Here is a 27134-nt window from a genome sequence, read left to right as displayed (position 1 = left end):
ACTACACGTGGCTATTTATCTAAGCCTAAAAACTATAATTTTTTGGTCAAATACCTAATTAAACTATCCGGTATCTCCAAAACCCCATGAACTATTGTCCTATATTTGTAGTTTATTCATGTAGTATATTCTCGGATGACTGATTAATTCTAGGAGTTTTAGCTAAAATAGTATTTAAGGTAATGTGTTAAGTTTAGGTTTAGTTGTAATTGTGTTTTAAGTAGGAAACTGACAAAACTGTGCTTATGTCATTTTTTCTAAAATAAAATTCAATATTTTTTCCCATTCAACTTTAGAATATCATGAAAATAACTTTGAAATAAATGTTGCACGAGCAAGCATCAACATTATGGGCCGGGTCGCCTCAAAATAACCGGCCCACTGAACTCGCAGTTGTTAACACAGCCGGCAGCATTTTGAGACTTTTCTGGTGATAGAAAAATCTACGGGAAGAAGAAGAAAAGAAGATGGCAGTAATGGGGAAGTTGAGAATGTTCGTGGTACAGGAACCAGTCGTCGCTGCTTCTTGTCTCATCGCTGGCTTTGGTAAATTCTCTACTTACCCCTCGTAGACTCTATCATCGAATCTGGGATTTTAATTTAGTGGATGAAAAATACGAGTGATTACTAAGTCCTGTAAATTTATTTGATTGTTGATTCAGCAATCCTCACTTTGGGTATTGTCATTTTGCATTTGGGCAATAAACTGTTTTTTCTTTAATTCAATTGAGGCTCCAGGTAGCTCTTTATAGGTTATAATTCCTGCAACCACGGGAAAAGGAAGCTCTTCATAACATAAATAGTGGACCTTTAAGGTAGTGATTGGTGTCGGTAGGTAGAAGATCTCTTAAAGAGGTTTTTCAGAGAAGTAGAAATTGTGATTAATGGGATAATGTACCTTTCCATCTTTATCAAGACAAGAACACAGTTTTTGCCCCCAGGGTTTTGGTCTAGTGGTAAGTGCGTGGTGGGTGATGTGTGGAGTATTCGTGCGTCACGGGTTCGACAATGCCACTGGTCCTCGGGAGTTTCTTCGTTATCAAAAGACAAAAAAAGAAGTTGTGATTAAGTAGGCATACTAGGATATTAATCTGAGACACTTTTTAGGCTGTTCCTGTTATTGTTATGCCTCTTGTATTTGTAAATAATGATTCTGGTAATTAGAACGTTAGCTTATAAACGTAAATATAAATAAAACAGAATCTAAAATTAATTCGAGCCCACTGAATTCACAGTGTTTCCTTAAGGAATTTAATCCCCTCCTAGTACCCAAGGTTATGGATTATTTCCTCTCAGGATAGAACGAATTACACATTGGTGTAGCGGTACTTCAAACCCCAGTATTTCAGCGAACGCAAATTTCGGCAGCAAATCACACTTACAGTTGCTTTGTTTGTAGTTTTAAAACAATGCAGAACAAGGGAGGAGAACTCAGAAGTCGAATGGAAATTCTGAGAGGAAGGAATGCAATGTATAGCCGATGTTGAATTCTTCAAAGAAGAGGATATCAGATTGCAATTCGTTTTTCCAGTGTATACACAGTGTATACAGAGTGTAGTTTGAGTGTATACAGAGTGTATATCAATTGTATACTGAGTGTTTCGAGTGTTTTTTTCCGATGTGTTCTTCTTTCTCTACAACTTCTGCTCTATTTATAACAGTCATGTGAGAGAAATCCGCCCCCTCCATGGTGGAACAAGCATTAGGATATCATGGAGGAAGCACTTACATGGTGGAATGAACACTTGCTTGGTGGGAGGAAGCACTTACATGGTGGAATGAACACTTGCTTGGTGGGAGGAGCACTTGGCCATGGTGGGAGGTGCACTAGGCATCTTGTTGCTTTCTTGGTGCAACACAATACACGGATTGGAAAACATCCGTTACAAACACGGATTATATCACGTTAATATTCACTATTAACAAATAAATTTGGTCCAAATAATTAATCAATCGATCGATCATTTGATCAAATCCGAATCCAAATCCAAATCCAAATCCCATTTCCCATTCACTCTCATTTTAAGACTATTTCATCTTAAACAAAAACTCAACAATCCAAAACTCAACAATCCCCCACATGAATGGGGAATGGCTATATCACGGAAGTATGCATGAAAAACTCGTGTGATTTGCAAGCAAGAATTAATTGCATTTGGATAAGTAAGTTTCCCTTTGAACTTTCCGTAGTGAACTTATGTCGGATATACTCGGTCAATCGGTAGATTTGATATCTTTGAACCGTCGAACTTTAGTGTATACCTAGACAACCATAAGTCACACAATCAATCCCTTAACCGTCTTTGGTTCTCATTGTTGTGTTCGTTTCAGCCATGAACACTGCCTGGTTTCATAAGTGCGTAGAGAATTGGCCTTGCAAAATTCTCCTTGAAGCGGCTAACACTTCACACTTACATAGGTGATTCCTAAACGTGTCATCCTGTAGATACACTATTTGATATACCCTGTATCAAATTTAGAAATCATTAAAAAGCCTTAATGCCTTATCCTTGGTACTGAACATTGTCTCATCACGAGAATGGACTAAAAATTTTTGTTGACTATGTTGAACCGTCATTAATGACTTTGTTTGATCTCCTTGAACCTAGATCTTGGGATATCCAGTATTCTAGGTAGAGTTACCGCCATAATGACTTGTTCTCGGCCATAGTCCCATTCCCCTCGATGATTTCTCAACTACCTCTCTAGTTAGGCCTTTTGTAAGTAGATCCGACACATTATCACTTGACTTTACATAGTCAATCGTGATAATTCCACTAGAGAGAAGTTGCCTAACGGTTTTATGTCTTCGTCGTATATGACGAGATTTACCGTTATACATAACGCTCCCATCCCTTCCAATTGCCGCTTGGCTATCACAGTGTATGCATATTGGTGCCAACGGTTTGGGCCAAAATGGAATGTCTTCCAAGAAATTCCGGAGTCATTCAGCTTCTTCACCGGCTTTATCTAAGGCTATGAACTCAGCCTCCATTGTAGAGTGGGCAATACATGTTTGTTTGGACGACTTCCAAGATACCGCTCCTCCACCAATAGTGAATACATATCCACTTGTGGACTTCGAATCAGTTGAACCGGTGATCCAATTTGCATCACAATATCCTTCAATCACCGCAGGATATTTACTGTAGTGCAAATCAAAGTTTTGGGTATGTTCTAAGTATCCCAAAACTCGTTTCATTGCCATCCAATGAGATTGATCTGGATTGCTCGTGTATCGACTTAGTTTACTTATAGCACAAGCTATATCTGGTCGTGTACAATTCATGATGTACATTAAGCATCCCAACACACGAGCATAATCCAATTGTGATATGCTTTGGCCTTTATTCTTTGCTAGTGCAAGATTTACGTCAATTGGAGTCTTTGCAACTTTAAAGCCCAAGTGCTTGAATTTTTCAAGTACTGTCTTAATATAATGAGATTGTGACAATGCCAGACCTTGAGGAGTCTTTTGGATCTTAATCCCCAGAATTAAATCCGCAATTCCCAAGTCCTTCATATCAAACTTGCTAGTTAGCATACGCTTAGTAGCATTTATGTTGGCAATGTTATTACTCATTATCAGCATATCATCCACATATAGGCAAACAATGACTATGTGATTTGGAACATTTTTAATGTACACACATTTATCACATTCATTTATCTTAAAACCATTTGACAACATTGTTTGGTCAAATTTCGCATGCCATTGTTTGGGTGCTTGTTTTAGTCCGTAAAGGGACTTAACAAGTCTACATACCTTATTTTCTTTACCTGGAACCACAAAACCTTCAGGTTGTTCCATGTAAATTTCTTCCTCCAACTCTCCATTTAAGAAGGCCGTTTTAACATCCATTTGATGAATTTCAAGACCATACACTGCAGCTAATGTTACTAACATCCGTATGGACGTAATCCTTGTAACTGGGGAGTATGTATCAAAGTAGTCAAGACCTTCTCGTTGTCTATACCCTTTGACAACAAGTCTTGCCTTAAATTTATCAATAGTGCCATCATCTTTCATTTTTCTCTTAAAAATCCATTTAGAACCCAAAGGTTTATTTCCAGGAGGAAGATCAACCAATTCCCATGTATGGTTGTTCAATATGGATTCTATTTCACTATTGACTGCCTCTTTCCAGAACAATGATTCCGAAGAAGACATAGCTTCTTTAAATGTTCAAGGCTCATTTTCCAATAAGAAAGTCACAAAATCTGGTCCAAACGAAGTAGACGTTCTTTGACGTTTACTACGTCTTGGATCCCCCTGATTAAATGTACTTTCTTTTGTTTCTTCCCGAGGTCGTTTAGATCCTTCACCAATCGACTCGCATTCCTTTTTATACGGATATATATTTTCAAAGAACTCAACATTATCTGATTCTATAATCGTATTATTATGAATGTCGGGATTTTCTGATTTATGAACCAGAAATCGATATGCTTTACTATTAGTCGCATATCCTATGAAAATACAATCAACTGTTTTCGGTCCTATTTTTACCCTTTTGGGTTTAGGAACTTGCACTTTTGCCAAACACCCCCACACTTTAAAATAATTCAAGTTGGGCTTCCTTCCTTTCCATTTTTCATATGGAATGGATTGTGTTTTGCTATGGGGTACTCGATTTAGTATTCGGTTGGCCGTAAGAACGGCTTCCCCCCACAAGTTCTGTGGCAAACCAGAACTTATCAACAGTGCGTTCATCATCTCCTTTAATGAACGATTCTTTCTTTCCGCAATCCCATTGGATTGGGGCGTGTAAGGGGCTGTTGTTTGATGAATAATTCCATATTCTAATCATATTTGTTTAAAAGGAGATTCATATTCACCACCCCTATCACTTCTTATCATTTTGATTTTCTTGTTAAGTTGCGTTTCAACTTCATTTTTGTATTGCTTGAATGCGTCTATTGCTTCATCTTTACTATTAAGTAAGTAAGCATAGCAATATCGAGTACTATCGTCAATAAAAGTTATGAAATACTTCTTTCCACCGCGAGATGGTATTGACTTCATGTCACAAATATCTGTGTGAATTAAGTCTAAAGGATTTGAATTCCTTTCAACCGACTTATAAGGATGTTTAACATACTTAGATTCCACACATATTTGACATTTTGATTTTTCGCATTCAAACTTAGGCAATACTTCCAGGTTAATCATTTTTCGCAAGGTTTTATAATTGACATGACCCAAACGTACATGCCATAAATCATTTGACTCAAGTAAGTAAGAAGAAGCTGAAGTTTTATTATTAGTTTCAACAACTACTACATTCAGCTTGAAAAGGCCCTCAGTAAGGTAACCTTTTCCTACAAACATTTCATTCTTATTAATCACTACCTTGTCAGATACAAAAACGCACTTGAAACCGTGCTTTACAAGAAGTCCAGTAGCGTCTCTTCGGGTCCAGCAGAAGCATATGTAGAAAATGCTTCCCTCACAGCACAAACATGACGAGTGGCTCCAGAATCAATCCACCACTCCTTTGGTTTCCTACCAGGTTGCATTCAGAAAGCATGACGCACAAGTCATCAACATCATCATGCTTTTCTACCATGTTTGCTTGACCCCTTTGCTTGTCTTTCTTCCGAGCACGACACTCCGTAGATTTGTGTCCGGTTTTCCCATAGTTGTAGCAGTTTCCATTGAACCGCTTCTTGCTTGGGTTGTATTTCGGACCAGAAGCCTTCTTTCTCTTTTTGTTATCTTCAACAATATTTGCTCCCATTATTGTTGAATTTTCACGGCCTCTCCTTTCAGCAGCTTTATTGTCCTCTTCGATTCTCAATTGAACAATGAGATCTTCAAAGGACATCTCCTTTCGTTTGTGTTTCAAATAATTTTTAAAGTCCTTCCACAATGGAGGCAACTTTTTAATTATTGCTGCTACTTGGAATGCCTCATTGATGACAAGGCCTTCAATGAAAATTCCGTTAGTAAAATTACTAAATTTTTTACTTTCAACATTAGCATTCATTTGAAATATACCTTCAGCAAGTAGATCATGAATAATCACTTGTAACTCATGGACTTGGGTAATAACAGACTTGCTATCTACCATTTTGTAGTCCAAAAATTTTGCAGCGACGAATTTCTTCATCCCGGCATCTTCAGTTTTGCATTTCTTTTCAAGCGCATTCCACAATTCTTTTGACGTCTCCACGCCACTGTATACATTATACAATTATCCTCCAGTCCGCTAAGAATATAATTCCTGCACAAGAAATCAGAATGCTTCCACGCCTCAATCACGAGAAAGCTATCATTCTCTGGAGTTTCATCTGGAAGATCAGGAACATCTTCCTTGATGAACTTCTGTAGACATAACGTAGTCAAGTAGAAGAACATCTTTTGCTGCCAGCGCTTGAAATCCATCCCGGAAAATTTTTCGGGTTTCTCTGCCGGTGCCAACGCCGGAGTTCGACTTGTCGATGCGTTGGCAGTCATCATCGGAACAGCTTGATTTCCGTCATTCGCCATTTTTACTGTAAAAATGACACAAACAAACGTTTAATAAACGTTTAAAACTGGAGTGAAAAATCACGTAGATTTTAATTTCCAACAAAACGCCACGAAGGCTTTACTCTCCAAATGGGAGTACACAAAACCACAAAGGTTTTAAGTTTCCAGAATAATAAAAGTAACACAAATACAAAAATTAAAATTATTAAATTCCTTAAGCTTGTTATTGTTATGCCTCTTGTATTTGTAAATAATGATTCTGGAAATTAGAACGTTAGCTTATAAACGTAAATATAAATAAAACAGAATCTAAAATTAATTCGAGCCCACTGAATTCACAGTGTTTTCTTAAGGAATTTAATCCCCTCCTAGTACCCAAGGTTATGGATTATTTCCTCCCAGGATAGAACGAATTACACACTGGTGTAGCGGTACTTCAAACCCTAGTATTTCAGCGAACGCAAATTTCGGCAGCAAATCACACTTACAGTTGCTTTGTTTGTAGTTTTAAAACAATGCAGAACAAGGGAGGAGAACTCAGAAGTCGAATGGAAATTCTGAGAGGAAGGAATGCAATGTATAGCCGATGTTGAATTCTTCAAAGAAGAGGATATCAGATTGCAATTCGTTTTTCTAGTGTATACACAGTGTATACAGAGTGTAGTTTGAGTGTATACAGAGTGTATATCAATTGTATACTGAGTGTTTTTTTCCGATGTGTTCTTCTTTCTCTACAACTTCTGCTCTATTTATAACAGTCATGTGAGAGAAATCCGCCCCCTCCATGGTGGAACAAGCATTAGGATATCATGGAGGAAGCACTTACATGGTGGAATGAACACTTGCTTGGTGGGAGGAGCACTTGGCCATGGTGGGAGGTGCACTAGGCATCTTGTTGCTTTCTTGGTGCAACACAATACACGGATTGGAAAACATCCATTACAAACACGGATTATATCACGTTAATATTCACTATTAACAAATAAATTTGGTCCAAATAATTAATCAATCGATCGATCATTTGATCAAATCCGAATCCAAATCCCATTTCCCATTCACTCTCATTTTAAGACTATTTCATCTTAAACAAAAACTCAACAATCCAAAACTCAACAGTTCCTCATTTTGAGCTCTAAGTATCAAGTTCGTCGTTTGTAAGTGGATCTGTTTATTTATCAGTTGAGCTGTAGGTTTTTGTTAGCAATGGGTCAGTTGGAACTAGTAGTGGAAGGTGATTTGCCTCTCAATTTAACTATAATCGAAAGATTATAAAAGGTTTGGCCTCACTCTTATTTTGATAGTAGGGAATATACAGCAAAATAAGTACTTATATAATTGAGAAGAATAACCTCCAAATATTGTCGCAAGTATGATTTGTGCCAAAGGATAACATGCATCAAGTTGATCTGTTGCCCAAAAAGAAATCTGCTACCATGATGACTCCTTATTCTTGCATTCTGTACACACACACATGCATACAATATGTTCGTATGTCTCAATGTATGTATGGATGTACGTATATCTTCTTTGTTTAGGAGTGAGTAAAGGATGGGAACCCAGAATTTAGTAGCTGGCTGTAGAGAGTGGGTTTCTCTTATTTCTTTTCGTGGTTATTAGATCAACGTAGTTCCTGAATGCAAAAACTATTTATGAGGCCGATTAATGCAGTTAACCCTAGTGTGCATTTTAGACTAGTTTACCGGCTTCATCTTGACAGAGGTGACAGACTGAGACCTAATGAAGAGTGTACATTTTTGTCTTTTAGCATTAAGTATGTATTCATCTGCAATCAAGCAGAGAAATCCACAGTATACTTAGATCAGGAAGTCCTTTCCATGTACTGAAAGGGGATGCTGAGGAGAGCAGTTGGTTATCAACCTCAGCTTCTGCATGTGTTTATCTATATTCTTCTAATTATATTTAGATTAAGGTTGTAAAAGTTGATCATTTTCAGATAATGATTTTGATCAAATAGAGGGATTCCAATAAGTGGAATGTGGAATATCTTCTTTGAGCCTACACACCATTATATTGATCTGATCCACTGGGTTTGAAAACCAACCAGTGACTCAGTAGCAGGAATTTGGAGAAGTCCAGCTCTGCAACTGTTTAGCCATTGATCATGCAAGTAAAATTCATCTACAACTCTGCGTTTTGTCCCTTCCGTGCTTCCAGAGAGGTCTCTACTGGCTGTCAGTCGTATACATGAGTGTTGTCTGTTATCTTTTCTCAGTAACACTTGGTGGATTTGTATCCTTTATGGCACAAGCCATTAGGTCAGCCTTACTGGGATGCCCTTCTGCAAGAGAAATGTGTATGAGTTAGTCGCTCAAGAGAATTACACTGCTTAATGACTTGGTGAATCCGAATACTGACTCAAGAAGTTGGCCTCCATATGCATCTGGAAATGATGATATACTTAATTACCTACTGAAGTAGTAAAATTTGGATAGCATTTTGAATGGACACTTCTTGACTTTCATTCCCACCTACTTTTTCTCTTTGATTGTGAATTAGTTTGTTTTATATTTCTTGCAATTTCAGGTCTCTTCCTTCCTGCGGTTGTAAGGCCTATTCTGGACTCTTTTGAATCATCCAAGCAAGTCCCACAACCTGCTTTAAGTGATGTGAGTAATTTACTATCTTTGTTTTATGTTACTTCTGGTTTATGCAAATGTGTTTTTCGTCTTTTTGGTCATTTTCCTCATCAGATATGTTTGTTGGTTTGTTTCCTCTTGCTTATACGTAAAGGTTGAAATCTATTCTGGATAAACATAAATGGCCCCTTTACGAACTATGCTAGTTCACACTCCTGTGGATGCTAAATGGGATTTTATCAATGCCGTCCATTTTTACTTGTTCTCTTTTGCATTAGGTGACATGCTTTGACTCAGATTCTACGAGAGTGTTACAGCGTCACACTATGGCAGCTTTAGTGATGATTTTTTGTAATAAGTGCTAAGTCAGTCAAGATTTGAGCTGTGAATTATGAGATTTAGCCTCTACTTTTTCGATCAACCAACATCCATAAATTCACTTTGTCTCAGTTTGTCCTGCTGGCTGCTAGATATCTCTCTAAGGTTAATATAATTGAGGTTTAGAAATTGGCTGCATATAACATTCCAAAGACTCTAAACAAGCTTCTGAACCAAAATGCTATCAAAGTGCTTTTAAGTTATTTATGTCATACGTCTATGAAGATCTTCAGCTGCTTTTCATTCTCTTCTTCACATAATGTAGTTTGCTACTTTGTGCAGGTGGTTGCTGGTATGACTGGTAAAAAGTAAGGATAAGATACTTGTGAGGTTTTAGTTTCAACCAGCTCTTTGTAGCGTTATTCCATCCCTTTTGTTGCATCCTGATTGGAAATGAAAATAAGGTCCTCTTTTTGTGGATAACTGTTAAATGTGTGTGCAAGAAGGGGGGAGCTCTCCCTCATTTGTAAGCACTTGATATGGCCAGTGCTACATTGATTCAAATACTGAATTAGACTTCACTTATGACCTAATCAAATGCATCTGAGAAGCTTTTTAATTCTGATTTGTGTCAGTTGATCTTCTCTTTTTGAATTGCTTTAGATTAGTTTTCTCTCAAGGATTTGGTCCATCTGAGCACCTTCGTCTTTTGGTTTGGCAACCTAGTATATAACTGAAGTGACCAGATAATATCATCTGCTAATAGGCAATCGTTGAAGGGAAAGGAAAGGCTTTACTTTACTGTTTGAAGTATCTCCTCACTATAATGTACTATAGTTCTTTATTTGTAAAGATGGAAACTCTAATTTTCTGTAGGTGACCACTGGAGAGGAAGGCTTTACTATCTGTGTCTCTATAATGCCTAGTCTATTTGTAATGGTGGAAACTTAAGTTTTTAACCCTAGGTGGGTGGCGTGGGGGTGTTTATGAGAAATTTTAATTGAAACATTTCATCTTCTAAAACTAGCGTCTAGCTGTATTTCTCGAATTGAATGTAACTTATGTAGCTCTGACTGATATGTCCTCCATGAGAACTGTAAATATTCACTTCATTGCAACCATAAGTGACAACGGCATCCAGAAAATGATCTCGTACTAAATTTACAACTGGTTCTGGTGAAATTTAAGGCTAAAGATAGTAGAATACAACATTCAGGCAAGAGCCACAGTGCATTTGTTTTTATATCGCAGGAGTACTCAAATGACTAAAGAAAGGATACATCAAGTCTTCATATAATTAACGTAACAGCTAATGTTGAAAGTTAGCCGATTAGCGCTTCTTTTTTCGACTTTCTGCTCTTCCATGGTATTACCTGCTTGAAACCCTCGTATATAGCTACCTGCAAGATTTCAACAACAATACTTGAGTTTAGTAAATGCTGATGGAAAAATAGAAGACACTGCACGTAGTTTTAATAATGAAAGCCAACGAATCACGCAAATGATTTTAAATGCTGATAATGATAGCAGAGGAAGAAAATATGCTAAGGAGAAAAGTCTACACATCTCCCAATCCTTTACAAAAACAGCTTCAATCAGACAGCCCATATCCTTCGCCCCTTTCCCATTTACTGTGATGACAATGGACGCCCTATTACTTGGGGACAGCATCTACCTACTCATTCAACCCTATCTAGCTTTTAACATTTTGATACATAATTGCTTACAACTATTTGTGGGTTTGTGTAATACCTACCCCCATTACCTACAAGTGAAGTTAACTAGGTGTTCTTTAGCCCCACTGCCGTCTTCTTCAACATCACCTGCCTCAATAATTAAGCTTTCTCATTACTATATCACCCCACTAGTTCTGTACTTTCTCCGTTCATATTAGTCCCTCATTACAAAAAGGAACTGTAAGGTATTTCTGGTTACTTAATTCAGTCATCATTCCTCAAGTTTTATTTAAACAAAAATGGAAACTATGTAACAAGAATTTTACTAAAAATATACTATTGATTAAAAGTTTTATAGTCAAAGAACAAACAGTTAGTCCCTTAAAGGATAGGGTGGGGCGCAAGAGCAGATTTAGGGGGCGGAACCCTTGGCCCAAAAAATTAAGCAAAATCCGGTTTGTACCTTTAAATTTATATTTTGAATTCTCTCAACAGAGGTGAGGAAGTTCAAAATATTTGTTAAGTTGCTGGTTCAACTTCCATTCATAGTCTCTTTTAATTTTTTCCATGAACTCTCTTAGCGGAAATCCTGTCTCGCCGCTAGTGGGGCGGGCAACCTAGGATCTAGAGCGCGTGGTAGAGACTCTATATAGTAAGTACATCTTTCTTTCAATGTTCCTAAGTTCATTGAGATCATAGTACGTTAATTACAAGGGGGTTAAAGGCAGAGTACGAATCACGAATAAAAAGGAAGAGCAATTTAGCATGGAACGGACAGAAGAAAAACAGTAGTTATAGCAAAATTCACTAATGAAATTGAAATCTGCATATAAAGGCACTTACCCAGATGTGAGTCTTAGCCTGCGAGTGACCTGAGAAACTGCCACTTCTTCTAAGTGTTTCCGTTTTAATACTGGAACTGCTGCATTCTTCATTGAGACTAACACAATCTGTTGAATCTATAGAAGATGGAAACACAAAACCACTATTAATATCACAACCTTTATGTTTAACATTAGTCGGCCGGCGCCACCAGCTTTTGCTTTCGGCTTTCTTGTTACCAAGAACAAGTGTAGTACTAAGTTGTCCTGTTTCGGAGCTAGTACTACTATCAAAAGACCCTTGTCGACGATGACGACGATCCTTCCTCAACAACCTGAATGAAGAAAATTTAGGTTTACTGGTGATGTAAGGTCCGTCAAATACAGTTGTAGGAGAAGAAGATGTCTTGGAAAATTCCATATTGTAAAGCCTAGGAGGTGGTTCTAAACATGTGGAGTTTGAAAGAGGGATAAGATCAGTGCATGGACGAGGTTTTCCAGGTTCTTCTTCCCATTTGAAAGGTATTGAAGCTAAAGTGTGAAGAGGAGTTAGCATCCCTAAATCCTCTTGTGATGACTCTACTGAAAATAGAGGAAGCTTTAGTGTTGAACTCATTTCTGCTGCCTCTGTATCTGTCCCCATACTTCCGTTTTTTTGTGGTGGGCTAGGGTCTGAAATGGGGTTCTTATTTAGTTTGAAGAGAAAGAGAAACAAAGGGTATTACGGCTTTTTTCTTGCTTGGCTGGTTTGGTTCAAAGGCAGACTTACATCAGTTATGGCCAAACTTTTATACAGAGAAAGTGAAGAAAAGACCAAATGACTAAAAAAGAGTAAAACGCATTTGCTCCCACGTCATTGACTTTGGAATATGGTTGTGTATTAATTGACTCTCCTTACCTGATATGATGAGAATAGCTTTTCTTTTCTCATTTGTGTTGTTCTAGTTATGTTAATGAAAAGTCTGAACCAAGATTTTTAAGTCAACTAGAATATAACGTAGCAGTGTTGTGTACGATTAGACTATCATGATCCGGCTCTTCCCCGAATCTCGCATATAGTATGAGCTTACTACACACCTTACAATATACAGTACTCCATTCTTTTGTGATAAGAAGTACAAGTACGTTTTCTTATTTTATCTATACATATAGTTCAAGTCAAATGAGTAAATGTTGTAGGTCTGCTCACACTGATGATTAGGTATGTGTAAATACGAAGAAAATTTAACGAAGATAATTTGATAAATTATTGACAGTCTTTGACTAAAAAAAGGTTATGATTACTTCTGTAAAGATAGTAGCAGTACATGCTATAAAAGTCTTAAATTTATAGTATTCGGTAAGATATTTAATGTTTGGACCATAATATTTAATAGTGCAGGATGTAAGAAGCTTTGTTTTCTTTTTAACTTTATTGAGAATTTGCAGATAGCATTGGATTCTAAAGCATAATAGGAAATGTCAGCTCTTTTTCAGAAATAGATTGGACGTTTTTGCTTGTAAGTTTACCTGCTCCAACAGATGAAATAGTATTCAGGCTATACACGCGTATGTCAAAAACTGTCCATTTTTATGTATAGACATCAGCAATTCAAGCTTCTGTCTCTGTTGGATATGCAAATGACTAGTCCATTCTAGATGCTGCTTTCTTATTTTCAACCAAATCAAGCTTTCTTGGTTTATTAAAATATTGTTTAATTTGTCATTACTTATTATACAACCGGAAGTTGTTCTTGCTTTTTTCGGAAATTTAAATTGGCCTCTCTTGCTTTCATCTTCTTATCTTATCTTATATAAAGAAAAGGCAAGAACTTTAATATGGATATACACTATCTTAAATTTCTAATAGCTGACCATTAGTTTTACTTTTTATTTATTAATTACCCTTCCAAATTTCTCCTAGTATAGAGCAAGACGTTTTTTTTCCAACAGAGCAAGACGTTGATCCAGCAAAAATTAGTTCATTTTTTGGGGTCCAATGGAGTTAGGAATGAAGTTATTTAATAAATTCAACAATTCTCTTTGCTTACTTTAATGTTATGTCCTTAGTCTTTAATTAAATACACGTGCAACACCTGACAATTTTTTCACGTTCTTGCACAACTCGCACACGATCTTGATATGTCAACTCAGTCTTACAATACTAAAGATCGCTTAGGGAACGTTAGAATACATGAGAATTGCCAAATGAAGCTTTTGTATTAGAGATAACTTGATTGTTTTGTTTGGTGAGTTACAAATGAATGTCCCCTATTTATACTAGTCACCTAGGAGCTAGTGTGTAAATAATAATTGTTTTACAAGTCTTTTCATATTTACAAATAAGTACACCCTCTAGAATTTTCTATATGACTAGAACATTTCAAGGCTTTTCAAACGAGAGTCTTCTAACCAAATCCATAAATATCTAGAGTTTTCCCAAAGAAATTCTCTGTAATTTTAGAATATTCTACCTATGGGTGTCTAACGGGCCGGGTCAGCCCGTTTCCGAACCGGCCCAGATCGGTAGAAGGGGGTCGGGTAGGGCTGGGTTAAAGGGGTAGGGGGTTTGGTTCGTTCACCTTGGGTCAAATCCGGTCAACGATTTTTATTGTACAACCGGTTAACCGGCCCGACCCAGACCGGTATAACGGCTACTTAATTTTTTTTTAATAATGGGGCCTTTGAATTTACTCTTTTTTCGTTAATTTGCTTGTTGTTAAATGTAAACCTTTCAATTTGTAAGTTTGAATTTTGAAATAAATGTAGCACTTGCAATTTATAAGTGCAATTTTTTCCCATTTTCATTGTATTCTTTATATTTTTACTTTATATTAATATAACTTACAATAATTATACAAAAATAAAATACAAAAAAAAATTAAAAATTACGCTAACTCGGCCCGGCCCGACCCCTTGTACCTGTAACCCTTACGGTTTATTTTTTATCCGGATGAACCAGAACCCGTTAAATCCGGTAAGCCCCAACCCGTAACCGACCCGGAACCCAACCCGTACGGTTTCAAATTTTGCCTACCCGTTACACACCCTTAATTCTACCAAGAGCTAGTCTCTAACTTATGTAACCCTTACACATGGCAAGTATATGTACCAAAAGGATCATATGTGGCAAGATGACATAATGGGTCATCATATTAACCTCTCTGTTTGAAAAAAAATAAAAAATCTATGCACTCTGTTTTTCCGGGATTATTAAGGGTTAATTAACAATGAAACTATAAAAGAAGTGTAATTAATATTCCATCTATTTTAATTTATGTGAGGTTTTTTGACTCGACACATATATTAATGAAAAAATAATTTTTGAAATTTGTGGTATTAAAAGTTTAAATGGCAAAACTTTTATTTCGTCAGAATATTTAAGTGGCTATAAAAGAATTTAATTAAGGTAACATAAAATGTTTAAAATTAAATTATTTTTAAATATAAAACTATTTTTTTTAACAGACTAATAAAAAAATATATCATATAAATCAAAACGGAGAAAGTCGTAGTTTGGTCCGGCCGGTTATTTTATAAATTTTGAACCATACCAATTTTTCGATTATTCTATTATGTATAGTCAAAATTAAACTTTTCAAAACCGTCTCAATCATGTCGGTTTCTCTTCGGTATCCGTACGGTTCGGTAAATTTTCAATAATTTTTTTAATTGTCATGTAAAAATCACTAGTACAAGTAGAATGCAATATTTATATGACTTAGCAAAACTCTCTAGATATTTTTACAGTTTAAAAGGTGATGAATTAAGAAAATATGAAAGATGTTTAGAGTATAGATCCATCAAATATTCTGCAGCAACGTAAACGATACTAAGCAAATGCAAAGAAAATATAAATCACATGACCGATATTAACAAAATTGAGATTCAAGAATAAAGTTCATAGAAGATTAAACATTTCAAAAAGATAAATCTAATTCATACGAAAGGAAATATATTTAATACATTGTAGGTTGCTACTCCTAATCGCTACAATACCTTATATCTAGCTATTGAATATGGCGGAAATATTTTAGTTTCAATAGAAGCAACATAATAGGTTTGAGAATTAGGATTTTGAGGTTAATTACTTGTTGGCTTGTAACTATTTCATAATTCCAACGCCCAAGAAAAACTTTAATGCTTTATTATTTTTAAACTTAATATATAAATATATTTTTTACATTGTAAATTAATTCGATACGGTTCGGTATTTTTTCGGTTTCTTTTCATAAAATAAAAAATCTACTCTAGTTATCAGTACGGTTATAAATTTATATAAAAAACTACGATTTATTAAAAGAAACCTAAAAATCGATTCGATACGGTACGGTCAGTTTAGTCGGTTTTTAAATATCCATTGACACCCCTACCCATTTCATTTCTATCTTTACTCATCAACAATTTACAGGCCCACTCTTATGCAGAAAGATTTTAGAAATTAATTCTTCAGTCCTTGAAAAGTTCAATATGATTCTAGTAAAAGGAGGAATATTGGTAATGGTAATGTGCAAAAAGTACTTAAGATAGTCTTGAAACCAAAGCTGGCAATTGAAGAAAGGTGACAATGTGAAAAAGCCAAATGTTTCAGCAATGAAAATTCAATTTCAGACATCATCCTTCAGAAAAAAGAAACACTAAAACTTAAAGAAAAGGGAAAAGAAAGAAAAAAGCAGTATCTTTTCAATGCATTTTTCAAATTAAAGAAAGAAAAAGGAGACAACCAAAAACAAAGAATAGTCATTAAAGAGAAACAAAGATGGGAGTAGTATATTTTTGAAATTTTTTCCTCCAGTACAAAAGGTTAATACCTTATTTATTTTAAATAAATATCATTTAAAAAAATTATATTCTATAGATACCTTTTAAGATTTATAGCAAAATATTTAATTTTGATTACCTCATAGCCCTAAGCAACTAAATACGCTAATTAGTTACACTTTTTTTTCTCTCTCTACTTTGATACATCCCATTCTCTTTCCCCATCCCATTAAACTTTTCGATCTCCTCCTCCTTCCACCGGATTTGTGCAAAGCCCACTTTAGAGCATGTTCACTTTCTCCATCTCTATTGATCCGCCTCACTCAATATCTCAGTCAATATTTCATATATTTCTGTACTCTTTCCACGATAAGAAAACGCCTTGCCTTCTTTAATTCTTGATAATTGCATTGAACCTCTTGCCTTCTTGTTCTTCTTCTCCTCGTGTTCTACAACAAGTGGAGTATTTGGAGTAGTTTCCGTTTTGTTTTCTAGGTTGCGGGGTTCAATTGTAGAATTGGTATTCGCATTCTTGGAAAGGCAGCAAACTTTATCTAAACCAAAGCAATGCTCGTTCTCCGCGGGGAAACGAGTCACTAAAATCACCAAAGCAATCACTTTGTTCTGGAAATAAAGTTGGTGTGTTTGTGTTAGCAGCAGAATTACCATGACATATTGATTCTTTCAAAATCCTGATGGCCCTATTTTGATTCTTTCAAAATCCTTAGCTCTTTTAATCTGGTTGGTTTCTCACTACCGACTTTCGGTGAATGGTGAATTTCGTCGGAAATTAGGGTTTGTTCTTAAATAAAGATGATGGAATTTGGGGCTGAGCAACTTGATTTTCTGTTAATATATTTCAATGTATTTTCATGTATTCATTGTCTTTTTTTCATTGTAATTCAATGTATCTCGTTATATTTTATGTATTTCATTGTATTCAGTGTCTTTTTTTTCTCATTGTATTTGAATGTATCCTGTTGTATTCTATGTATTTCATTGTATTCACTGTCTCGCTATATGCCATGAATGTATTCATAAGTTTTTTTTTAATTAATATAATTTATGTATTCAGATGTATTATATAATTTCTCTGAAGATTGCTATGTTTTTGAGTATTTTTCGGTTGAGAATCTTTTTTATAACTGAAAATACAAAACTTGTGTGTTATAATTGAGTTTGTTGATTTTATTAGGACTCTATTATGTTAATTGATTCACTTTCCATTTTAAAAACAATGTAATCCCCTATTTCACGCCGTGAATACAGTCGAATACAATAATCTGTCCAGCTATAATCCCATGTTTCACTCCATGAATACAGCCAAATACACTCGAATACAACAACTGATTAGCTGGACTTCCGTGATTCACGCCTATTTTTACTACTGTATTCATGGATACAATAACTTAAATACATCAAATACATCTTATAACTACATAAAAGGTATCTATAATCCGTAATATAGCAAATGGTATCTATAAATGACTAATTACTACTAAAAGATAGTGCTTTATAAAAATTTCTCTATATTTTTTTGGGCATCTTTATGTTTTGGCCTCCTCCTCTGACTTTGTCTTGTTCTTTTCCTCAAATAAATCCTTATCACTTAAAAATAAAGAACATTTAATGATCATTCAATAATCAAACTTTTAATAAAAATTTAATCATAATCTATAGATAAAGAAAAAGTCATGGAAAAATGTTATAGTATGCAAATTGTCCACCACTCTAATCAAACAGCGGCAGAAAAAAAAAAAGAGATCATTTTTCTAGCCAACCTTTGCTTTTTTGTGGGGGCTGAGATACATAGAGCAGGGAATTTAGGGCAATGCAAATACATACTTGGAATTTAGGGTAATGCAAATACATACTTAGATCAGCAAAACTAAAGCTTGATTTGATATATGTTTTGTCTTTTTTGAGGACTAAAACTACCAAATTTTGATGATTAATAACATCAAATAAGTTAATCGTCATTCTTTTCCCTATTAATATGTGGAGCACTGATTTGCCAAACACCCTGTCTCTCCAAAATACACAAGAGTGTCTTTGAATTGATTCTTCATAAAATGCCACATAATGTACATTTAGATTGGATACATGCACCCAAGAATATTCATCTCTAATCACCTCCAAGAATTTCACTCCTTTTTTAATGTCATTCGTTAATTTTCGCCTTTTATTCATTCTTATTTTTCCGCCCCATTGAGACATTTTTATGGATTTATTGTATCATTAAGTTTAGGGTTTGGCGGTTTGCCCTTAGACTGATGATTGCCTCAATAATACATGCTTTAAAGACAGTGACAAGATCAGGGTTTTCATTAAAGGCCGTCAAAGTATAAAGGAATAAACTCACCAAGAAGTCAAGGAGTGTCAATATATAATATATATACATTTTTTAATTTAAAAAATTACCTAGTTACACAGTATAATTTTTCGATGAAGGGGTGTTGATTGACACCCGTTGGGTACATGTGGCTTCGCCACTGTTTAAAAATATTATAACACGTGGCTTGGTATTTTTACTTTATTTGATGCAAAAACATGTCGTAACACCACAAATAAAATGGAAAATGGCGTAAGATATTCTATCATTTCGTGATAAACTCCAAATGCGTAGTGCTAGAAAGTTAAGTCAATTTCTTAAGGATGGAAACGATAGCGAAGGAAAGGTGCATTAAGCAACACCATAATAAAAATAAAGAAAAGCTTATTCCACTAAATTATAGTCTCACAAAAAGCTAACTACTTAGAGCACCGAAGAAAGAATGGTGATTATCAAGTTGGTGATGTAACTTTTGTACCTTTTCTTAAAGAATGACATTATATTATTATGAAAAATAATTTTCTTCTTTGATTGCAATTTTATCAACTTTGACAAATATTTTTAATAATAAATTATGATGTATAGCACTTTTTTCTAATTTTTAAATGTTTAAATTTTATTATCAAATAAATGCCTAACTTGTGTTCTAAAAGATTGTTTAACTATTATTTCGGCTTTTGTAATTTTTTTTAATAGGAAATTTTATAAAGAAAGCGAGAGCTTGAAGGACACCGACAATATTCAGCATTAGCAAATTACCAATCTTTATTACTACATTAGTTTTCTCTTTACTACTATACTTATTCACGTGAAAACCATGATAGGATTTCTCATCGTTGGTAGCTTTATAGTAAAAATAGTACGGGCTAACCAGTTTTTGGACTGGTCATTTAAAAATAACTAGTGTTTGTAAAGTAATTGAAAAATAGTCACTATTTTGCTGCAACACGGAAATTTCCAGCATAATATACTGGAGATCGGTGCACCTATGTATGAACATCCAACATATTATGTTGGAACTCCAACACGCGGAAAGTTCCAGCATAATATGTTGGAGATTGGAGCACATGTGTATGAACTTCCAGCATATTATGCTGGACCGGTATATTATACTGGAACTCCAGTATATTATGCTGGAATATTTTTCGGATTTTGAACAGTGCTTTCGTTCAGATTTATCTTTTCATGAAAAGTGGCTAAATTTCGATTACTTTTGAAACTGTAACTATTTTTCAATTACCACTTGTAAATCCGGCTATTTTTGAATTTCTCTCCCTTTTTGTTTGTACTGATATAGCCCATATTCATTAAAAACAAGGACCAATTACAGAAGGCAAAAAATATATGACGTTTTCTCTAACTGTTGTGTTTTTGCAAATTTATTATCTTTAAAAAAAGACTTTTATATCACTGAACCAATAATTAAGCTCTAAAACGTGGGTTGTACCCAAAAAATGGAAGAAAATAATTGATGGGGGTGGATGAAGTGGAGGTTAGCGTCGGGAGTCATGTGTGACAAGAAAATGCCAACGTTACTAAAAGGTAAGTTTTATAGAGCAGTGGTTAGGCCTGCCATGTTGTATGAGACCGAGTGTTGGCCGGTTAAGAACTCACACATCCAGAAGATGAAAGTAGCAGAGATGAGGATGTTGAGGTGGATGTGCGGACATACAAGGATGGATAAGATTAGGAATGAAGATATTCGAGAGAAGGTGGGCGTGGTCCCCATGGAGGATAAGATGCGGAAAACAAGACTCAGATGGTTCTGGCACATTCAGAGGAGGAGCACTGAGGCACCGGTGAGGAGGTGTGAACGACTGACTGTGGTGGGCACGAGGAGAGGTAGAGGGAGACCTAAGAAGTATTGGGGAGAGGTGATCAGGCAGGACATGGCGCGACTTAGGATTACTGAGGACATGGCCCTTGATAGAGAATTGTGGAGGTCGAGCATTAAGGTTGTAGGCTAGGGGGAAGTTGTGAGTATTTCTACATCGCACTAGAGCGAGACTAACCAGTTAGGAGTTAGTCTTAGGATGCTACTGGTCAGCTACTGATGCAGGGCTTTATCTGCTGAATATTATTATATCTTCCATCTTTTTCGTACTTCCTATATTTCTTATATTGTTGTTATTTTATTTAATGTTATGTTATGTTATTTTATGTTATTTTATTATGAGTCATTTGATATAACTAATATATCGTCTCTTGTCGCTTTCTTGAGCCGAGGGTCTCCTGGAAACAGCCTCTCTGTCCCTCGGGGTAGGGGTAAGATCTGCGTACATATTACCCTTCTCAGATCTCACTTGTGGAATTATACTGAGTTGTTGTTGTTGTTGTTGGGGAGAAGCCGGAAGGGGTAAGATATTTACAGTACTTGCAAAATTTCCAGAAAGCGCGGCGTCAAAGAGACCAATAAATGAAAAAGAAAAGGAAAAGAAAACGAAATGCCTGTCCATTTCGTCGAAAATCCAAGACAAAGAGATATGCCAAAAATGAGGATCTTTACTCAATTTACTGACCGAATTTATTGTTTTTTTTAAATATATATAAATTATCTATTGATTATACATAAATGTGCATGCAATATTACATTCCTCTGTTATTTTAAGTTTAAGTGATTAGGCATGTGACTAACTAAATTAATTGAGAAATTTACCTAACTATACTATAATAGAAAATTATCTACCACTTTTATTTAGGTTCGTACTTAATTACATTTTATATCTATATTTATTCTTTATGTATAAAACCATAAAAAAGAAAGAAAATAAAAGATTTCTTAAATTTAGCATTTCATTCTCTCTCCTTCACCAACCTCCTCATCTATTTTTCAAAAGAGTTCACGTCCCATTCTCTCTCCTTCATACTTATCATCCAAAATCGGTACTTCTCTCATAATTGTATACGAAAATGGCAAAAATTTGTTTCTAAAACTGTTGTAGCAAATGATTCTCCGTCGACATCCATTAAAAAGTTTCAAAATTTTGAATTCAATATTCGAAACTATGTGCTTGCAAATGATGGAGAACATACCTTATATTTTATATCTCAATTTTGAGGGAAATTGACAAAGTTTAGAGTTGGCTTTACGTAAAATTTCAGATTGAAACTCGAAAAAACGAAGTTGTAGAAATTATATGATTAATATATCATAAATATATTAGAATCGTGTCACAATTATATTAAAATTGTATGTTACTTGTATCTGATATATTAATACCTAAATTAATATATGATACAATACTACTACAATTATAATATAATATTATATCAAAATTTAAGTTTATAGTTGTGATTGACACTTGAAGAAGATAAAGATCACAATTTTTCACAAATGTGTCACATTTAATATCACAAATGTATGAGAATTGTGTTAGTATCATGTATTGTTTTAAATATTAACGTATCAAATACAAGGTAGATACAATTGTAATACATTTATGATACAATTATATTTTAGATATTGATGTATCAGATGCAATTCTGATACAATTATGATACAATTATCATACAATTTCAACAACTTCTTCTTCGAATTTCAATCTGAATTTTTACCTAAAACCAATACAATACTTAACCAATCTCCATCAAATTTGAGATATAAACTCCAAAGTATATTCTCAATCACTTGCAATAACATCCAATCTAAACAAATCACAAAATATGAAAACCCAAAATTTTATGTATTTATGCTAGAGAATCATATGTATTTTTGGTCTTCGAATGGACCAATTTGTGTATGAGTGTGTTAGGCAAACAAACCGAAGAAATTAGGGAAAGGAAAAAAAAAAGGAGAGAGGGGAGGAGATGGAAAAAAAGAAAATGCTTTAATTGAATGTCACGATCCAAATCGATGGGCTGCGACGGGCACCCGGTACCTTACTCAACCGGGTACCAACATAACGTATTTTTTCATGTCATACTATCATAGATAACAGAGTTGGAAGGCTGACATGAGATAAGTAGAATATGACAAGTGATACCAACTTATACATAAGACATACGAGCTTATAAGACCAAAATAACCACTCGTATACTGAACATAGGCCGACAAGGCCATACAATCTTTTACGTACATGACATTTGTCTACAAGCCTCTAAGAATACATAATTTTCATAAAAGTCGGGACAGAGTCCCGACATACCAAACAATACACGTCTAAATCATACTAACCAAACAAGCAACTCCGAAGCAAATGAAGCGCACCAACATCTTCCGCTGAGCTGATCGCCTACTTGGAGGACTCTCGACATGTCTATTGAGACTTGTGGGCATGAAACACAGCATCCCCAAGCAAAAGGGACGTCAGTACGAATAATGTACTAAGTATGTAAGGCACATAAATAAATACATAACAGACATGGAAGAAATATAGAGTAAATGACTCAACCTATAAGTCTGGATAACTCTGCAAATCATGAAATACTTTTAGCATCATGCATATGCGTATGAATGTCATGTCATGCATTGGTACATATTTCGTAACATCATCAGCCTCTGAGGGCATCCCATCATATCATATCGGCCACTATGGGCAAAATCATCATTGTATACCAGTTGATTAGGTGGTGGTGCGTATATAACGCCATAATCTTTCCCATATCCCATATACATACATATATGCGCATATATAACGTCGTTTGAATCATATTTCAGCCATGGGTCAATGTATATGTATAAATGCATGAAATGCATATGAAATACGTTAATAATATTTTCTCGGAATGCCATAAAACTCAATATGCATTTTGGATAAACTTTATTAAATACGTACTTTTCTGAGACCCATGAACAGACGATAGAATAATAAGACTTATGGAAGAATAAGAATATACATATCTCTAGCATTTCTACGAATAGAATAACTTATGGAAGTTGCGCATTTGCTCGTTTCGCTTGTGTTGCATAGATCATGCCAAAAAGAAAAAAAGGATAGCCATAACATGCCTGGAGTAGGGAAAACTCCGTATAATATTCTTGGAAAAGATTGCACAGTACTCCTTTAGAACCACAAAATTTTACGTCGCTACGGTTCTAACAATTCTCGTTAGAATTGTTTGGTTGCAAGAATTTCATTGAAAGCTTTATTTTGGATTGCGTTTAGCTTCAGTTCGTGAAATTTTTTGAAGAACGTTTGGTTGCAAGAATTTAGCTTCTGTTCATAAGAACGTTTTTGAGTTTCTTTGTCCAAAATGAAATAAAGACTTGTAGTATTGACTTTTCACGTTGAGGTTTAGCTTTGGTTCTTGATATACTTTGAATTAGGAAGAAAACATATTTAAGAACCAAGCTTGTAATATAGACTTTATATGTTAAAGTCTTGATATCCTACCTAGCCACCTAAGCCAGCTGTGAGCACGTGATTTTTTCCCTATATGAGAATTACTCTCCAAAAAAAAAAATTCAAAATAAAACAATTTTTCTTTGTGTGCAATTTTTGAATTTTTGTGGTATTTTTGTATAATTATTTGTATTTTTGTCTGTGCATGTTTATTTGTTTAAATTAATAAAAATATAAAATATGTCGCATTTTCATTTAGTATTTATTTAAGTTTGTTTTACAAAAATGAGAAAATCATAAAAAATAATGTACGTTGCATTTTTAGCATTTAACGTCTAAATTGTACGATTTTATCGTTAATTGCTATTTAAATGTACGATAATAGTTATTTGAAATTAATTAGTATTTTTGATAAGTTAATTTAGTTTATAAGTTAATTTAGAATTTTAGTTTTATTAATTAGGAAGTAAAAGAAAAGAGAACAAGAATATAAAGAAAATCGAAATTAGGCATTTTCTTCAATTTTGAACCACATGCCCAAATATACCCAACATTTTCCTACGACCCGGTCCATTTCAAACCGGGTCGACCCAGTCCATAACCCCAAAGACCCAACACCCCTATTTCCCTATCTTTCATTTCAAAAACAAAACCCTAAAAAATTTTGCACTGTTGAAAAATCCCACCCGTCTCTCTCTTACCTTCTTCTTCTTCAAGCTTCCAAGCTCCCCTCCCATGGCTGCCCTTTCCCTTCCAGCCCTTCCCCTTCACCCCGTCACACTCTCACACACACACATTAACACATACACACACATACACAGTGCAAAACCAGCTCCACCATGAACAACCAACGTTCATGGCTGCTGCTCCTCCTTCTTCTTCGCCACGTCCAAACGAGCTACTGCTTCACCATTGTTGCTTCTGCTACATCCAAACAGACCCCGCTACCACTGCTTCATCTTCTTCATCAAGCTCGAGCTTGAGCTCGACACTCATGGCTGCTGCTGCGTCTTCTTCTCCACCCCGTCACACGCTGCTGCTTCTCCTCCTGCTGCTGCGTCTTCTTCTTCTCCGTCGCGATGCTGCTGCCATGGCCGTGTTTGTGATGCTGCTGCTCGAGGCTGCTGCTTCTCCTCCTTCACTGTTGCGTTGCTTCTTCTTCTCCGTCGCGTTGCTGCTGCCATGGCCGTGTCCGTAATGCTGCTGCTCGACACTGCTGCTTCGTCCAGCTTCGTTCAGCATCCATGGCTGCCACTGCTCAACCACAAACAACTGCTGCTCGTCGATCTTCAGTTTCAATCCGTCGAGGTCGTCGTTTGTCGTTTTGAGTTCGTCAAGGTTAAAAAGGAAGGTGGGTTTGTCGTTGAAGTCAAGATCTGCTAGATCGTTGGCAGTCTTGGTTCGAGTTTTGTTTTCATTCGAGTTCGTCGTCGTTCCGATCCGGTTAGTTGGTTTAACCAATTCGTGTTTATCGTTTTGTTAATTGGTTTCAATTTATTTCATGTGTTTTAATTAATTTATTTATTTTTTAAAAAAATTGTTAGTTTAATTTTAATGTTATTAGATTCAAATTCAAATTTAATTAATTAGTTTTTTCAGTTTGTTCATGTGTTTTTATTTATTAAAAGAAATTGTTAGTTTAATTTTAATGTTGTTAGATTCAAATTGAAATTTAATTAATTATTTCTTCAGTTTGTTTCATGTGTTTTTATGTATTTTTTAGAAATTTAATGTTGTTAGATTCAAGTTAAAATTCAATTAATTATTTCTTCTTCGGTTTGTTTTTATTCGTTTAAAAGAATTTAGTTGTAATATAGAAATATGTTAGTTTAATCGCTTGGATCATCCATCTTTGTTGATTAGCTTATATTTAATTCGTGTTCATCTTTTGTTTGAAGTTCGTTCTTAATCCGGTGATTTAATGTGAGTTTATGTTTTAATTCTTGATTTAATTTGAATATTTATCTTGGTTGTAATGTTGTTGGATTTAGTTTAAAGTTCAAATGATTATTGAATTTAGAAATTCAAATCTACTTGTTTGTTATGTTCAATTTGTTAATATTATTGAACCTGAAAATATATGTGTTGTTAAAAGATATTGTTCAGTCAAAATAATTTCAGTTTTCTTTGTTGTTCATCATATAGTTTGAGTTTGTTCATAAAATTTGATTAGGAATTGGTTATAGCTGCTATATTTTGGTTAGAATTGATTAGATGAATTAGTTATAGCTGACGGGGTAGACTGGTAAATTGCAGTATTTTCAGGGGTAAAATGGTAATTTCAGTAAGGGCCGAGGGGTATTTTTGGAATTAAAAATCTGAACAATTATTTATTTTGAGTGCTCTGTCCATTAAGATTAAATAATTTTTTTAATAATATTAAAATAGTACATGATGGGGGACAAGACATAATGTAGTGGGGAATAATAATTATTTAATATAGGCATGAGGAACAAGATATAATGGGGGGAGGATAATGTATTTGTTTAATGAAGTGGGAGACAAAACATTATGTAGTGGGATTAAAAGGGGGATGAGTGGAAGATAGTGGATTTTAATTTTTAAAAAAATGCTGAAAGATGGTAATAAATAGGGGGGACTTGGACAGAATTAAAAGGAGAAAAAAAAAGGGAGCTGAATATTTAAGAGAGAGAAAAATTCCGAAAATATTAAGACTTCCAAAAATACAAATAAAAACATTCTGGAAATTAAAAGAGTGAGTAGTATACACCTGATATACAATCTAAATATTCTGATATACGGATTCAGAAATTAAGGGTTAAACATTAATTAGTCTTCCAAATCTGAAAAGATTCCCTTTGCTTCTGTCCGTTGATTGTTGTTGGTGTTTCTGTATTTTTATCTTGATTTTAAAATCTGTCACTGGTTTCTC

General features: G+C 34.9%; 1 protein-coding gene across 1 annotated transcript; it reads right to left on the bottom strand.

Moving 5' to 3' along the window:
- Positions 1-10526: 10526 nt before the first annotated feature.
- Positions 10527-12790, bottom strand: LOC107777454 (uncharacterized protein At4g00950). The gene is made up of 2 exons (XM_016597474.2): positions 11910-12790; positions 10527-10790 (listed from the first exon to the last, which is right to left on the bottom strand). Exons 1-2 carry the CDS (start codon positions 12528-12530, stop codon positions 10713-10715), a joined length of 699 nt encoding a protein of 232 aa, XP_016452960.1. The 5' UTR covers positions 12531-12790; the 3' UTR covers positions 10527-10712.
- Between the last annotated feature and the right edge of the window lie 14344 nt (positions 12791-27134).

Source organism: Nicotiana tabacum, chromosome 7, assembly GCF_000715075.1.
Source record: "Nicotiana tabacum cultivar K326 chromosome 7, ASM71507v2, whole genome shotgun sequence".
NCBI lineage: Eukaryota > Viridiplantae > Streptophyta > Magnoliopsida > Solanales > Solanaceae > Nicotiana > Nicotiana tabacum.
This window is presented reverse-complemented; position numbering and strand designations above follow the sequence as displayed.

What these genes read in the sequence shown, in the direction of transcription:
- LOC107777454 (XM_016597474.2), bottom strand. Translation starts at nt 12,530, where the DNA reads ATGGGGACAGATACAGAGGCAGCAGAAATGAGTTCAACACTAAAGCTT. An exon ending in AGGCTAAGACTCACATCTGG is followed by an intron (nt 10,791 to 11,909) that starts GTAAGTGCCTTT and finishes GAAATCTTGCAG; the next exon opens with GTAGCTATATACGAGGGTTT.